General features: G+C 49.3%; 1 protein-coding gene across 6 annotated transcripts in view; it reads right to left on the bottom strand.

The window, feature by feature from the left end:
* Window positions 1–16,039, bottom strand: part of ZBTB47 (zinc finger and BTB domain containing 47) — a 96,970-nt gene that overhangs the window by 29,534 nt on the left and 51,397 nt on the right. For 5 of the 6 annotated variants that reach the window (XM_078851867.1, XM_078851866.1, XM_078851868.1 and 2 more), the window contains exon 2: window positions 1,210–2,583. In XM_078851867.1, coding sequence (XP_078707993.1) covers window positions 1,210–2,583 — 1,374 coding nt within the window. Of the gene's footprint in view, window positions 1–1,209; window positions 2,584–11,064; window positions 11,140–16,039 lie in introns of those variants that run through there. The other variant, XM_073334796.2, reaches the window with a different exon arrangement.

Here is a 16,039-nt window from a genome sequence, read left to right as displayed (position 1 = left end):
AAAACTATTTGCTTACAAAATCAGACGTAAAAATACAAAAGCGTGACAGCACACTATTACTGAAAATTGCTTACTCTCTAATTTTTACCATATCATTATAAAATAAGTCAATTGGAATATAAAAATTACTTACATGTCAGTGTATACTATATAGAGCAGTATAAATAGGTCATTGTCTGTAGGAAATTTTAGTTTGCATTGACTTCGGTAGTGCTTTTTATGTAGCCTGTTGTAAAACTAGGCAAATGTCTAGATGAGTTGATGTACCCCCTGGAAGATCACTGGGTACCCCCAGGGTGTGTGCGCTCCTGGTTGAGAACCACTGCCCTAAAGTAAGAGAACTCCCGTGGGTCTGATGTCGGAGTGGTGGGATGTTTTCTGGTGGGAACTTTTCTGGTGTCAGAGCTATGGATCTGCAATGCCACTGTTAACACGGGCTTCAAACACACTGGCGCCAGCCATTCATCACAGCCTTAAGTCTCCTAGATTTCTATGCCATATTCTCTCTGTGCCCACAGCCTGCCCTCTATAAGATGCCACACCAGTGCTCTCTGACACTAGGCCAATCCTTTAATCCTCATTATGAGCCCCTCTAACAGCATTTCAGGGCATGTAGCTTCCAGGATCCTTTCAATTCCCTACCCGCTACCCTCACCCCCATGTTTATATTTTTATTCCTGCCACTCAAAGACCCTGTTATTTAGGGACATCCCCACCCCCCAGCCCTCCAAGTCTTTCAGTCAGGAAAACTGGACAGAGCCCCACCTCTGCCGGCCCTTGTTTAAAATACAAAGCTCTCCAGCAATAGCTCAGAAGGCTATAGTAACCCCACAGGACACAGCAGTATCCTGGGCCATGCCTCTACTTTACCTCAGTGTTTTTGTTCCTGTTATAAGGTGGTCAGAGCCATGCAGTGTAGATCACTTATTGCCTCTCCTCCGCACCCACTAGGAATCGGGCTGTGCTGGGTAACTGGGAGCTAAAGTGAGATCTGGTACCACTAGAGCCCCAGGACAACACACACAAACCCCACTGCCATAAGGAGCACCAGCCGCAACCTCAGAGTACTTGGAGCATCACTTGAGGCTCTGTTGGGAGGGTACCATGCCCAGTCCCCGCATACTTCTGGCATGTCACCAGGCGGTGGCACAGAGTGCCCGGGCCCCTCTGCAGCACTCTGGGGCCAGGCGGGGCATGACGGCGGCTCACCTGGATGTTCTTCTCGCAGTCCGTCTGGTGGTGCAGCAGGAGCTCGCTCTCCAGCAGGAAGCGTTTGCCGCACTTGTCGCAGATCTGCATGCGGCTGTGGGTGACGTTCATGTGCTTCTCCAAGTACCAGCGGTTGTTGAAGACGCGGGGGCACTTCTTGCAGGGGTATTGCTGTTTCTCCTCCAGCTTGACTTTCGGGCCCAGCCCATCCTGCTCCTTTTTCCTCTTCCTCCCACGCTGGCCCTCCTCTTCCTCCACCACCTTGGCTAGATCCTGGGACCTGGTGGACATGGTGGACTTGGTGGCCTTGGACAACCTGCTCCCCCTGCGAGGCTGCCCAGATTTTTCCCTTTTCACTTCAGACGCCTCTTCATCGTCGTCCTCTTCCTCCTCCTCCTCGGTGGTCTCCTCCAGGTCTTCCTCTTCGCTGTGCTCCTCCTCTTCCTCCTCCCCCACCTCAGCATCCTCCTCCTCCTCCCCCACTTCCTCATTCTCCTCCTCCCCTTCCTCCTCGGTGTCATGTCCATCCCTGTCTGGTCGGGTGATCACGGCGGCAGCTTCATTGGCGGTGGGCTTCCCTTCCGTCCCCTTGGAGACATTGAGGGTTTGGTTGTTGAGGTTCACCTCCACAATGATCTGCTCCCGGTTGTAAGAGCCCTGGCTGTCCAGATCCTCCTCCGACTCCCCACCCTCTATTTTACACATGGTGGCCAGGCCACCATCCTTCTCCTCCTTGTAATACTGCTTGGCAGCCACAGTCGGGAGGTGCTGGTTGGCGCCTCCACCCACCCTGTCCTCTACTCGCACCGAGTAGGGATCGGTACCTTCCCGGGCATAGATCTTGGGGTGCGGAGAGTCCACCTCTTGCTTAATCTCGCAGTAGTACTGCGGGGGGACGGCGTTGCCGCAGGCGTCGGGGGGCAGGGCCATGTCGCTGGCCATGGCCAGGCTGAGGGACCTGGTGTTGATGAGCTCCTGGCAGGAGGCGGCGATGTTGCTCATCTGCAGCACGGTGGCGGCGTTCAGGACGTCCTGCACGTTGCAGGCGTTCACCAGCAGCTTGGAGGTGTAGATGAAGTTGAGGATCTGCTGGAGGCCTTGGGAAGTCAAGGCCTCCAGGGACAGCTCTACCCGCTGCAGCTGCTTGTTCTGGGTGAAGAGAGAGTGGAAGAACTGGCTGTAGGCGGCAAGGACCCCCTTGTGGGCGGGGAAGATGCTCTTCTGCTGAACTAGGACGACGTCCACGTCGCACAGGTCCGGCTGAAACAGGCGCTGCTCGTTCAGCCTGTCCATCAAACACGTGAAGTGGAGGGCTACATCCTCCACCAGAGAGTATTCAGCGGAAGGGTAGTCAGTTGTCTTTTCAACTATCAGCTGCAGAGAGAGAGAAGAAAGGAGATGCAAGAATTCAAGACTGAAAAAACCTTTTCCTTTAAATGGTCCCTCCTTTCCCTTCCCACAACAGAAGCTAGATGCCAAGGGAGGCAGCTTAACCTAGTAATCAGACCACCACACTGATAACAAATACACCTGGCTCTACTCCGTGACTGATAACTTCTCGGTAACATTGCCCTGGGCTCCACCACCTCCCCCGTCTGTCCCCTCACAATTGTGAAGAGGGAACAATAATAACTGCCCACTTCCATAAAGTGCTTTGAGATCCCTGGATGACAAGCACATTGCAAGTGTCAGGCTTTATTATGATCCGCTGCCGTGGGACTTTGACCTGAGAGAATAGGTTGTCCCCATCTCCTTACCCACCCACCCTGCTCTGGTTATCTGTGCAGTCTGAACTTGGGATCTCCGGATTCAAAAGCCCGAAGCTCTGCTACCTGAGCTGAAAGCCCAGGTCCATAAATGCAATAGCTGACTCAAACCTCCTTACAAGATCCAGCCACTAGAGGGAGACAAAGCCCCAGGTTGATGTTAATATGAGTTCTTCAAGAATTTGGCTACACAGTCTCATCCACAGTGTGAAAGGGGAGTTCAGGCCAGTTCAACCCTTCGTCCGTCGGCAGAAACTGTCAACGATTTGTGACAAACGCAATTTGCGGCTCAACGGATGCCTGTTCCCTGGGAACTGGATTGAGAACACCAAACCTAGGCCACCATGAATGGCGAAACGCCCTCCCCACCCTCACTCCATCAACTTTCAGTCATTACCATTCCAACGCAGCCCTGAACAGGCTTAAATGATCATTTGAAATGGAGACGAAGGCGCACCTGAGCCACTAAGCAAAGGGGCAAAGTCACTTGGACTATGACTGCAGAGACGTGGCCAGAGCTGCCTGGTTCAGACACAGATCAGAATGCCCCCGACTGGTGGCGGGGGATTTGGGTTCGGATTGAGGTCCATCTCCACTATAGCACATTAGATACTAGTATCTTCATCCCTGATATGCCCCAAATGCCCAGAAGGAATGGGCCCAATTCCCAATTGCTCTCTTGCGGCACTTGAGGGAGGGACAGAGAATGCAGATAGGGGGTAAAGAGGACTTTAAGTTACCTTTGCACTCCCCATTATGGCTGGTCAACGTTTTTCATTCAAAACTTTTTTTTCCCCTCCTATGAAAAATGGCTTTGTTGTCAACACAGAAACCTCCATGGGATGTATCGATTGCCAACAACATTCTTCAGGTTCTCAAATGTCAAAACAAAACCTGAAAGTTTTCAGCCCCAAAATCAAAATATTTCTGTAAAACATCTGAAAACAAAACAAAAAAAATCCAGATTTTGGCCAAAAAATTAGGATTTTCCAGTTTTTTGATGAAAATTTGGGGAAAAAGTTCTTTTGCAGAAAAATTTCAACGAAAAAACGAAACAAGAGTTATTTTCATCATAATTTTTGCAGAAACAAAAGACCATTTCCCAACCTGCTCTGCTGCCTGTGTTGTGGGGCTGCTCAGGGACCTGCCGAGCTCCCACCGTATGGCAGAGCAGCCTCGGGGCTGTACAAAAAACAGAATAGTCCTCGGGCAGTGCTCTTTGATCACGCCTCCAAACTGCTTCCTAGTTAAGAGCTGGTCAGAAAATGGGCTTTTTTCTACAGAAAATTTTGATGAAAAAAAGAATAATTTTCTCCAAAACCCCACATTTTCAACAGAAAAATTTGACTCCTTGGCAAAAAAGCAACAACTCAAAATATTTTAACGAAAAACAGAAATATTCCACTTTGGATACACTGCCCTGGTGCCTCATGGGAGTTGTAGTTCAAGTACCGCATGCTCTTATTTCTCCTCTCTAGGCCGGCCTGCCTGGTCTAACGGTGAAGCACTGGAATGCGTTACCTAGGGAGGTGGTGGAATCTCCTTCCTTAGAGGTTTTTAAGGCCCCACTTGACAAAGCCCTGGCTGGGATGATTTAGTTGGGGATCGGTCCTGCTTTGAGCAGGGGGTTGGACTAGATGACCTCCTGAGGTCCCTTCCAACCCTGATATTCTATGATTCTATGATCCCCATGATGCCATTTGTGGCTTTCAGTCAAAATATTTCAATTTTTGGGTCTGTGAGTTTTTGACCCCCCCAAAAGTGTGTGTGTAGAAAGCAGACAGTTTCTGTGAAAAACTGAATTCAGCTGAAAACCCAATTTTCCATCTAAACAGTTCTGATGGAAAATTTTCCACCAGCCCAGTCCTCCGATGCTGGGGCTGTGAGCTAGGCTGTCGGAGAGCTACTACATACCAGCCAGGCAGCCTCGCTGCACAGGAGAGCTTGTTCCAACCACTTTAAGGCTCCCTCTATGCTACTAGAGTGGCTTAAAGCATCCTTAGCATAAGTCAGGCCTGCTGTCTTCAGAGCACTTTATAGCTTTAGCCCCTTGGTTCTCTGTTTCAGCTGATCAAAAATCCACCATAATAAAGTCATGAGATAAGAGCGTGCCCAGGAGAATCTAGGCCTAGCTACTAGAGAGGCATGCATGCTGGATTGCTGGCCTCCCCCACCCCAACATGCAGCACTAACTAATCTCCGTTATTAGAACTGTTGTGCTTTTTATTTGCAACCCGTGGATTAAAGATGCCTCCTAACAACTGCTCTGAGAAACGCAAGCAGCAATGGGCTCCCAGCGAAAGTAATTCCAGCCGTATCTGTGAGCGGCAATTACCTTCCAGGCTCTTGTGGTCCTGGCAGAGGGGCAGTGGGGGAGAGATTTAGTCAGAATGTGTAAGTAACCTAGAACTCTGGATGAAGATTTCAGATGCTCGAAAGATTAACCCTTTCCCTGCCCCAGGTACAAGGTATCACTAAGGCATTGATCTTCCTGGTACCCAGGTGCGTGTGTGTGAAACAGCCTAAATACTCAATTCAATTAAGAACTGGTGACTTTAAGCCTAACAAAAATTTCTAACCTGGGTGGTCTGAAGTTAGGCACCTAAATTCTTATTGCAGACACTTGATTTTCTGAGATGATGAGGACTAAGTCACACACATGAGGAGCCGAGTCTCTGAAAATCAGGTGTCTAAATAAGAATTTAGGAACCGAACTTTAAATACCCAAATCTGAACATTTTGGGTAAAATTTCCAAAGGAGCCTCTAAGTCCCACTTTCCAAAGTGATGCAGAAACCTAAGTCCCATAGACATTTTCAAATTTTACTCGTTAGCCTTAGGACAAATAAAGGAAAGCAAACATACACACATGTGCGCCACCTACTCACCCTGTGGAACTCACTGTTGCAGGAGAGCACGTCAAATACTACAGCTAGCTTGTTTTAAGAAGGGCTAAGTCATTCTTATGACCCACAACTTTTACAAGCATGCAGGAGAAGATCAAGGTGATCAGATTTCATGCTTCAGGGCTGACCACCAGGGTCAGGAAGAAAATATTTCACCACCGCAGAGCACAGCATTGCACAGCTGGCTAGGTGCCTCATGCAGTGTTCTTGCTTTTGGAGAAGCACACAGCTCTACCTCATCCTTCACCACCTATGACCACACCACTGCCACCAAGACGGCCCAGTGCTCGGACAAGGTCAGTTCATGGATGAAGAACAACTGTCTGAAGCTGAACCCGAGCAAGACAATGGTCATGCTGGTGGGCAGAGGAAAGCATTCTGAAGAGTCTGCTGCCAGCACGGTGCAGTCTCCTTTGGTTAAAAGTACATCCCCACAATTGGTCAATTCAGACTGTGGTTTAGGAGTACTCCTGAAATCCTTGCTGATGCTGAGCTCTCACAGAGCAGCATCCATGAGTAATGCTTTCAATCACTTCTGGTTGGTGCTGAGACTCGGTCCTATCCTAGCAGACGGTGACCTAGCCTCAGTTATTCACCCTTCCATCACCTCTCAGCTGGTCGAGAGCAATGGGATATACCTGGGCATGAAAACTTCAGTGCTTTGGAAACTCCAACTAGTACAGAACGCTGCAACACAGACTACCATGAACCATCCAGCCTGTCCTCTGCTCTCTACACCGGGAGAAGAGCAACTCAAGCTCAAAGTCTCTGTCCTTATCTTCAAGGCGCTCAATGGCCTGGGCCCAGGATAGCTAGAAGTCTGTCTAAAGCTCCACAATGAAGACCGTGGTCGACAACGCTGCTCCTCTGGCATAATGGAACTCTCTATGATCAGGGTAAAGCTCGTCTGCAGGAGACAGCTTTCTGAGGGGCTAGTTCGAGACTGTGAAATGAACTCCCCCAGGAACTAAGGGCCGTTACAAACCTCACCACCTTCTGCTCCCAGTGCGAGGCGCATTTCTTAGACCTGGCCTTCTGTAATATAAAACACAGAGCAACAGGTATCGATAGTAAAAAAAAAAAAAATTACACAAACTGCATACGCTTCTCCCCCGGGGAGAGGCTGAGAGAACAAACAACACGCGGCAGATGTTAGTCGCTTAATGCATGACTGGAAGACATTCAGATACTGCAGTGATGAGCGCAGTATAAGAACCTATGTAGAACAGCAGAGACTGAATGAACGGACACAGGGAAAGTGCCATCAGATCAAAATTGAGGCAAGTTGGCCGTAATGCCAGGGGAGAACAAAACCAAACCACAAGGAGATCCAGAGCAAGCCAATGGCTCACGTTCATGGTGGAAAGGCCAGAAGGGATCTTTGTGATCATCTAGGTTCACCTCCTGCGTAACACAGGCCACCATAGTTCGCCCAGTAATTCCTGAATCAAGCCCAGTAGCTGCTAAAGCTTTACTTTTAGAGAGACCTCCTATCCGGATTTAAATCAAATAGTAACAATCCTCAGCGCTGACACAGTGCTTGTCATCAGTGGATCTCAAAGCCCTTCACAAAGGAGGTCAGTATCAATATCCCCCTTTTACAGATGGGGAAACTGAGACGGATGGAGGTAAAGTGACTTGCCCAAAGTCACTAGCAAGCCAGCCGCAGAGCCAAGAATTGAAACCCAGGTCTCTTGATTCTCAGGTCAATGGTCTATCCACAAGGCAGCACCGACCAAGACTTCAAGTAGTAGATCATCCGCCACGGCACCTGCTGAGCTCTTCTAAGAGCTAGGAGTTTTTCAGCCACTAGCTCAGTGACGCATCAATTGCATTGGGAGGCTAAAAGGAATTAAAATTGGAGAGCAGCACAGGATGTGGCCACGTTCCCAGGTATATGGAGTGCCCAGGTAAGCAAGACCCTTCCTGCACAGAAAGAGTCATCCAGAGCACCGACCCTTGTCAGCAGTCTTAGCAAAGCCTCCAAGAGCTGAATGGGCCCAGAGGACTGAACTCCCCTCCCGGCTCGTGAAAAGCCCCTGGCTTTTCGAGAGCATGTTGGCTGGCAGGGCAGCGTGGGTGCAGTTTGTTCTGCATTCCGCCATTCCTGGTCTGTGGCCAGCTGAAAGAACTCCCACTGCAGGGCCTTCCACACAGCTCTTGAAGGGTACATTTATAAGCAAGGTTATAAATGGTTCTGATGATGGACAGACGGGAATTTTTTCCCCCCGACTCGGTAATCATAGAATCATAGAATATCAGGATTGGAAGGGACCTCAGGCGGTGGTCATCTAGTCCAACCCCCTGCTCAAAGCAGGACCAATCCCCAATTAAATCGCTTGAGCAGGGGGGCAGCGTGATTTTCCAGCTGCGAGAGCACAGCCCCTCCAGCTGGGAATTAACGGGTGTTATGTGGGCGTATGGAGAGGGGAGACCACATTTCACACAAGCCTTATCTGTTTCAGAAGCAGCTCTGAAGACCAAGGGCGCGATTCTCCTCTACACGAACGTCCCCTTGGCCCCACACTGGCAGTGTAAACGGGGCCTTACAAGGAGAGTAAGCTTACATCCACCTGAAGGCTCCTATACACTGCCAGAGCGATGCCAAGGGGCATTGGCGTAGATGAGAATTTACTCGACAAGAGTGGCAGCATGCAAGTGCTATGTTCCTTCCTGCTTCACATGGGCTGTGACAAAGCGGGATCTGGGGGAAAGGCATCACCGGGCACACACACCACACACCTCTCACACTAAGTCTGGGGAAAGTCACAAGAGAGCCAGCGTGCCCTCGGCATCCATCACCGCGGGCTGCAGCAGGCACAGTGTTCCTGCTCAACCCAAGAGCTGGAATTTATAGTAAAAAGTCCTGAGGGTCACTTTGGCTTCTTTCCTCAAACCACAAAAGGAACCAGACAAGCATGTAGGCTTGTAGTGATTTCAGCTGCTTCCCTCCCCTGCTACTACTTAGCATCTCTGAGCTTAGCACGATCAGAACCTCAGCGGCGCTCAGCGTTCCATACGGCAAGTCAGCCCGCATCCTGCGGCGAAGTACTGCACCGTACACACACCCACGCACAGACACACGTTACAGTGAGATAAACCCAAAGGCTGCAGACAAGAAACAATGATGGTCTAAAACACACACACGTGGGGAGCTGGGGCTAGAATGCTGGTCCTACAGTTCTGGGGGATAAAAATTACAGGGCCTTTATTACTTCAGAGCGCCCACAGGTGACAATAGGAAAAGGGGGACTTGTGGCACCTTAGAGACTAACCAATTTATTTGAGCATGAGCTTTCATGAGCTACAGCCCACTTCATCTATCCATCCATCCATGGCCAGTCTGCATGGGAAAGTTTTTTCTATATAACCTAAGGTGTGAATTTAACCAGAAATAGCCATCCTGGTGTAACCCCCTGTGTGGGCATTCACTTATTCTGGTGTAAGAGTACTTTTTTTTTTTTTATACACTGAAGATGATGTTTTATTACCAGTATAACGATACCTGGATAACTGCTAAAACTTTCCCACATAGAAAAGCCCTTAAGGCATTTATGCAGCTCTCATCATTGGGGTATCTGAGAACCTCACACTATTTACTGTATTTCTGCTCACAACACCCCTGTAAGGTAGGGAACATATTATCCCCTCTAGTGAATATGGAACTGACCTGTGAGAATTTATTACTGCTGCCTGTTGGGTCTGGCTATCAGGATGGTGTTTTCCGTGTTTGGGTTTAAGTAATTCTTACTCAGCCAAGAGTAGAGGGAAGATGGAGAAGATGACCTAGACAACTACCAGCTGACACTGAAGACTGTTAAAGGGACAATGCAAGGACTATTAGTCCAGTGATGCTAGCTCAATCCCACACTGAGCCTACCTGACTGGATGGACCAGCACGGGCCAAAGCTCACCAAGACTTGAATAAGCCTCTCTCTCTAAATCATAGAATATCAGGGTTGGAAGGGACCTCAGAAGGTCATCTAGTCCAACCCCCTGCTCAAAGCAGGACCAATCCCCAATTTTTGCCCCAGATCCCTAAATGGCCCCCTCAAGGATTGAACTCTCAACCCTGGGTTTTTTAGCAGGCCAATGCTTAAACCACTGAGCTATCCCTCCCCCATCCTGTAGGACGAAGAAGGCTGGCAAGATTTAACAGGACAGACAGAGTCTTGGGGAGTGCAGGGGAAACCAGACGGCAACTAGAATCAGACCCAGGAACCCACTGGGCGTGTCTGGAGATTCTAGGCCAGGCAGTCCTTCTGGGATGGTAGACCTTTAGGTAAGATAGACGTGTATATGCTGTTTGTTAATGTAAAATCTTTTTTTGTCTAGTGCTTGTTCCTACTGTTAAATAAAAATCACAAGGTTTTAAGAAGGTCACTGGCTCTCCATAGGAAGAAAATCAGGTGCCTGCACCCAGCTGGACCTGCAAAGGAAGAGGTGGTGTCACCAGATCATGGTCTGTGAGGGGAAGAACGGGGAACTCCACCCGGGGACAGGAAAAGGGCAAGAGGCCCAGAACCTGAGGGGCTGCCCTCAGGGGGGCCAGAAGTGCAGCTTGCCCTGTAACCATGACATCCTCACTTTCGTCAATTCCAAGGCCAGAAGGGTCCACTGTGATCACCCGGTCTTACCTCCTGCATTCCAGAGGCCAGAGAACGCCCCCACCCCCCCACAAAAAAATTCCTAGAGCAGATCTTTCAGAAAAACATCCTATCTTGACTTAAAAATTGCCCGTGATGGAGAATCCACCGTGACCCTTAGTAAATTGTGCCAATGGTTAATCGCCTTCTCTATTTAGAGGTGGGGAATTGAGACATAGAAAGACAAAGCGACTTGCCCAAGGTCACTCAGCAAATCTGTGATAAAGCAGGAAGTTGAACGCAGATCTCCCAAGTCCCAGTCTAGCCCCCTAACCACTGCACTGTGCTACCTCAGACAGAAGTTACACATCCCTTGTCTACAACGAGCCCACAGGATAACGTCACTTGCTCATACACCCAACGCTAGTACATCACAATGTATACTAGCTTCTAATTTTTACTAGGCTATGTTTCCCATTTCCCTCCCCCGCCCCTTCACTTCAGTGCTAAGTTACATAGCTACTCTATCCAACACGGTTTCTCTCACTGTTATGGAAGATGGCATTCTCTTCTTGACCCCCTAGCCATAAGTACATACCTTGCAGAATGAGAGGGCCCCGGCACGGTGAAGAGTTCAAAACCAAAAGGTTGGTCTTTTTCACATCCATTAAATGAAGACTCAAAAGAAAAAAAGCTGTAAGCAGGGAATGAAAGCTGTGCTGTTAAGCAACTGGGATAACTCATCCCCTCGTCCCCCGCTCCTCTGCCCAGCAGGGTCAGCAAACCATCGGAACAAATCAATAGCGACTTCTCAAGCTAATGGAAAATAATGGAAAATACGGCCGATGTTGCTCAGCCTCATGAGTCAAGTCTGGTTTCTTTAGCCACCTGCCTGGGAACATTTTCACTCAGGGCTCCTAGGTCAGCCCCAGGATGGATTTATTGAAGTCAGTGGGGGTTTTACTGCTCACTTGAAGAGCAGCTGGCCTAGCTTCCTCTATGTTCTTGGACAGAGAACAGGGCGCAGCAAAAGTTCCCGCAGCGGTCTCTCAAAAGGTGCTGCATTCTGCCTGCCAAACCCACACACCTGTTAAAGGCAATTACGCAATTACAGGACACAACACTCCAACTCCCATTATTTAACTAATTATCAGCCCTGGTTAGGAGGATTTAAGCTGTTGTATTTCTTGTTGCCTAAGGCAAGGCATCACCTGGAAAAATTTAAAGCCAGGCTGGAGCTGTTTAGTAGCAGCCCGAGGCTGGAGAACAGTGTAATTGGTTGCTCCCTCTCGAGCTGTACTTTGCTTTTCTTTTGAAGGTCAAGGTCCCTAGATCCTACAATGTGTCTTGCAGCTCTGGGGCACTGCAAGACAGGGATCTAATCACCCCCAGCGAGAGAGAAACCCCTCCATCTTAGGCGTCCGCCACCTGCGACTGTCCACAGCTAGCACAGCACAGGGTATTTAAGCAGCAACTCTAGGAATACGTTCATGCAGCCTAAGGCCAGACAGGACCACGACAATCATCTAGTCTGACCTCCTGCGTCACCCAGGCCATAGAACCTCACCCAATTTCTGCATCCAGCCCTGTTTGAGCTACATCAACTCTTTTAGAGAGAGAGCAGTCTTGACTTAAAGACTGCAAGCCATGGAGACTCCCTGGTGTTCCTAGATAAGTTATTCCAATGGCTAGCGAACAGGAGCAGCAAACAGGGGAGTTCTGCGAGGGAGGCAGATACACCTAACAAACAAATTCTCAATTTAGGCCAATAATCGCCCCCAAAAACAAAGAACAAACAAACAAAAAAGACCCCTGCCAGCGTAAAAATAATGCAGGCAGAAGTCCCGCAGCAGAGTGGGGGCAGTCCAGTTTATTGCACCAAATGCAGCATGTGTGATTACCTGTCTTGTGGGCAGGCAGCAGGTGTGTGCATTTGGTGCAGGTAACTCATGGCCCCCAGAGACCAAGCACAGGCTCTGGAGACCAGAGTGGCTAAACTGGAGGAGCTACGGGAGACAGAGAGGTACACTGAGGAGACTTTCTGGGATGCTGTTGAGTGGTCCGACCCCCAGACTGACAGCCTCTGTGCTTGTTTGGGAGGATAAAAGTCTTGAGGAAGAACATCAAGCTGGAGTGGAGGAAAGGATCCCACAGCTGGGACTCTCCTTCCAGATGATGTCATGGTATCCCCTCGCACTGAGGATACCCCTCCTGGGGAAGGGACCCCCATTATTAGGAAGAGACAGGTAATAGTTATGGGGTCGTTGGGTTTGTGATGGTGGGGAGAACCGCATGGTGAATTGCCTGCTGGGTGCCAAGGTTGCAGCCCTCTTGAGACATCTAGACAGACTTATGTGCAGTGCTGCAGAGGATCCAGTGGTCATGCTACATGTAGGGTTGCCAGACGTCCGGTTTTCGACCAGAACACCTGGTTGAAAAGGGACCCTGGCGGCTCCGGTCAGCATAGCTGACCCTGGAGTTAAAAGTCCTGTCAGTGGCACAGCCCTGATCCCCCTCCAGCCCTCCGAACTCCTCGGTCCCAGCCCGGAACACCCTCCTGCACCCCAAACCCCTCATCCCTGGCCTCACACCAGAGCCCGCACCCCCAGCCAGAGCCCTCATCCCGCCGCACCCCAACCCCCTGCCCCAGTCCTGATCCTCCTCCTGCCCCCCAAGACCCTCAGTCCCAGCCTGGAGCATCCTTCTGCACCCTAAAACCCTCATTTCTGGGCCCACCCTGGAACCCGCACCCCCAGCCCAGAGCCCATACCCCCTCCCGCATCCCAACTCACTGCCTCAGGCCAGAGCCCCCTCCCATACTACAAAACCCTTGGCTCCACCCCCCCAGCCTGGAGCCCCCTCCTGCACCCCAAACCTCTCATCCCTTGCCCCACCCCAGAGCCTGCATCCCCGAACAGAGCTCTCACCCCTCCCTGCATCCCAACCTACTGCCTCAGCCCGGAGCCCCCTCCCACACCTTGAACTCGTCATTTCCAGTCCCACCCCAGGGTCCGCACCCACAGCCGGAGCCCTCACCCCCTCCTGCACCCCAGCCCCCGAACCAGCCCGGTGAAAATGAGCGAGTGAATGAGGATCAGGAAAGTGAGCGACGGGGGGGAGGGGGCATGGAGTGAGCAGAGGGCGGGGCCCTGGAGAAGGGGCGGGGCCTAGGAGGAGGGGCAGGACAAGGGTATTCAGTTTGGTGTGAGTAGAAAGTTGGCAACCCTGAAGTAGGACAGAGAGGTCCTGGAGGCCAAATTTAGGCTGCTAGGTAAGAGAGCAAAGTCCAGGACTTCTATAGTAGCATTCTCTGAAATGCTTCCAGTGAAACACGCAGGGCCTATTAGGCAGAACTGCAGAGTCTCAGCGTGTGGAAGAGATGATGGTGTTGGGAGGAGGGATTTAGGTTTGTTAGGAACTGGAGAACATTTTAGGAAAGGAGGAGTCTCTCTGGAACAATGGGCACCACCTAAACTAAAACAACAGATTCCTGACATGTAAAATTAAAAAGCCCAGTTGCCAATCCTCCAGGATTGCCCTGGAGTCTTCAGGAATTAAAGATTAATCTTTAATTAAAGAAGGTGTCATATGATGAAACCTTTGGGAATACACCCAATCAAAATTGGCAACCCTAGGGAATGCTGACAGGTGCAGAGGATCACATGGTTTGGACAGAGACATCCCTTTGGGGAGGATTTATTAAAAGGATACTCTGTATTCTAGTAAAGAGGAGAGGATAGACATTGGTAATGTAAAGGTGGGAACTGAAGAGAAACAGTCAAATGAAAAACAGTCCCATTCAATTACATCACATGAAGGCAGAGAACTAAATACTGACACATTTTATAAGTGCTTGTATACAAATGCTAGACATCTAAATACTCAGATGAGTGAACTTGAGTTTCTGATCTTACATGAGCATATAGATATAACAGGCATCACAGAAACTTGGTGGAATAATGAGAATCAATGGGACACAGAAATATCAGGATACAAAATAAATATACAGGAATGGCAGGGTAGATCGATCTGGTGGGGGAATGGCACTATATATGAAAGAAAGCATAGAGTAAAATATAGCAAAAATCCCAAATGAACCAAACTGTACCATAGAATCTTTATGGATAGAAATTCCATGCTTGAATAATAAGAGTGTAGCAGCAGGAATATACTTCTGACCACCTGACCAGGATGGCGATGGTGACTGTGAAATGCTCAGGGTGATTAAAGATGCTACAAAAACAGAAAACTCCATAATAATGGGGGATTTCAGCTATCCCTATACTGACTGGGTACGTGTCACCTCAGGATGGCATGCAGAGATAAAGTTTCTAGACACCATGAGTGACTGCTTCTTGCAGCTCCGAGTCCTTGAACTCACAAGGGGAGAGGCAATTCTTGATTTAGTCCTAAGTGGCGCACGGGATCTGGTCCAAGATACTGAACTGCTCGGTAAAGGTGAACACGATGTAATTACATTTAGCATCCTTGTAGGAGGGAAAATACCAAAGAAACCCAGCACAGTCGAATTTAACTTCAAAAAGGGGAACTCCATTAAAATGAGGAAGCCAGATAAACGGAAATTAAAAGGAACAGTTACAAGAGTGAAATGCCTGCGAGCTGCATGGAAACTTTAAATACACCAAAATAGAGGCTCAAACCAAATCAACAAAACCAGTAAGGGAGCCAAACATGCCACCCTGGCTAAGCAGCCAAATAAAAGAGGCTGTCAGAGGCCGAGACAGGGCACTAACTGTAGCGCCCTGGTCCCTGACCTTGCTGCAGCATGAAGAAGGCTGCAGGCTCAGCTATGAGCAATTGAACACTTTCTGCTGGGGGATTGTGAGCAACTCAATGGTGATCACTGGGCTAACGATGGACTTGGGAGGATATACGGGGAAGGAAAAGAAAGAAAGGGGAGGCGCAGAAAAAAAACAGAGGAAAAATCATGACTGGTGGAGAGAAAGTGATTAAGGAAGTGTTATTTACCCCTTCACATAACACACAAACCAGGGGTCACTGAATGAAATTAACAGGCAACAGGTTTAAAACAAACAGAAAGAAGTATTTCTTCACACCACACACTGTCAACCTGTGGAACTCGTTGCCGGGGGATGTTGTAAAGGCCAAAAGTGTAACTGGGTTCAAAAAAGAACTAGATAAGTTCACGGAGGATAGATCTATCAATGGCCATTAGTCAAGATGTTCAGGTTCGCAACCCCATGCTCTGGATGTCCCTAAACCTCTGACTGCCAGATGACAGGGGATGGATCACTTGATGATTACCTGTTCTGTTCATTCCCTCTGGGGCACCTGGCATTGGCCACTGTCGCAAGACAGGATCCTGGGCTAGATGAACGATGGGTCTGACCCATATTGGCCATTCTTATGCTCCTATTCTTATGTAATGGTTCATTTCCCTCGCTGTTCATAGAATCATAGAATATCAGGGTTGGAAGGGACCCCAGAAGGTCATCTCGTCCAACCCCCTGCTCGAAGCAGGACCAATTCCCAGTTAAATCATCCCAGCCAGGGCTTTGTCAAGCCTGACCTTAAAAACCTCTAAGGAAGGA

Source organism: Lepidochelys kempii, chromosome 2 (genome assembly GCF_965140285.1).
Source record: "Lepidochelys kempii isolate rLepKem1 chromosome 2, rLepKem1.hap1, whole genome shotgun sequence".
NCBI classification, from domain to species: Eukaryota; Metazoa; Chordata; order Testudines; family Cheloniidae; genus Lepidochelys; species Lepidochelys kempii.
Note: the sequence above shows the minus strand (reverse complement) of the source record. Positions and strands in the feature narration are given on the sequence as shown.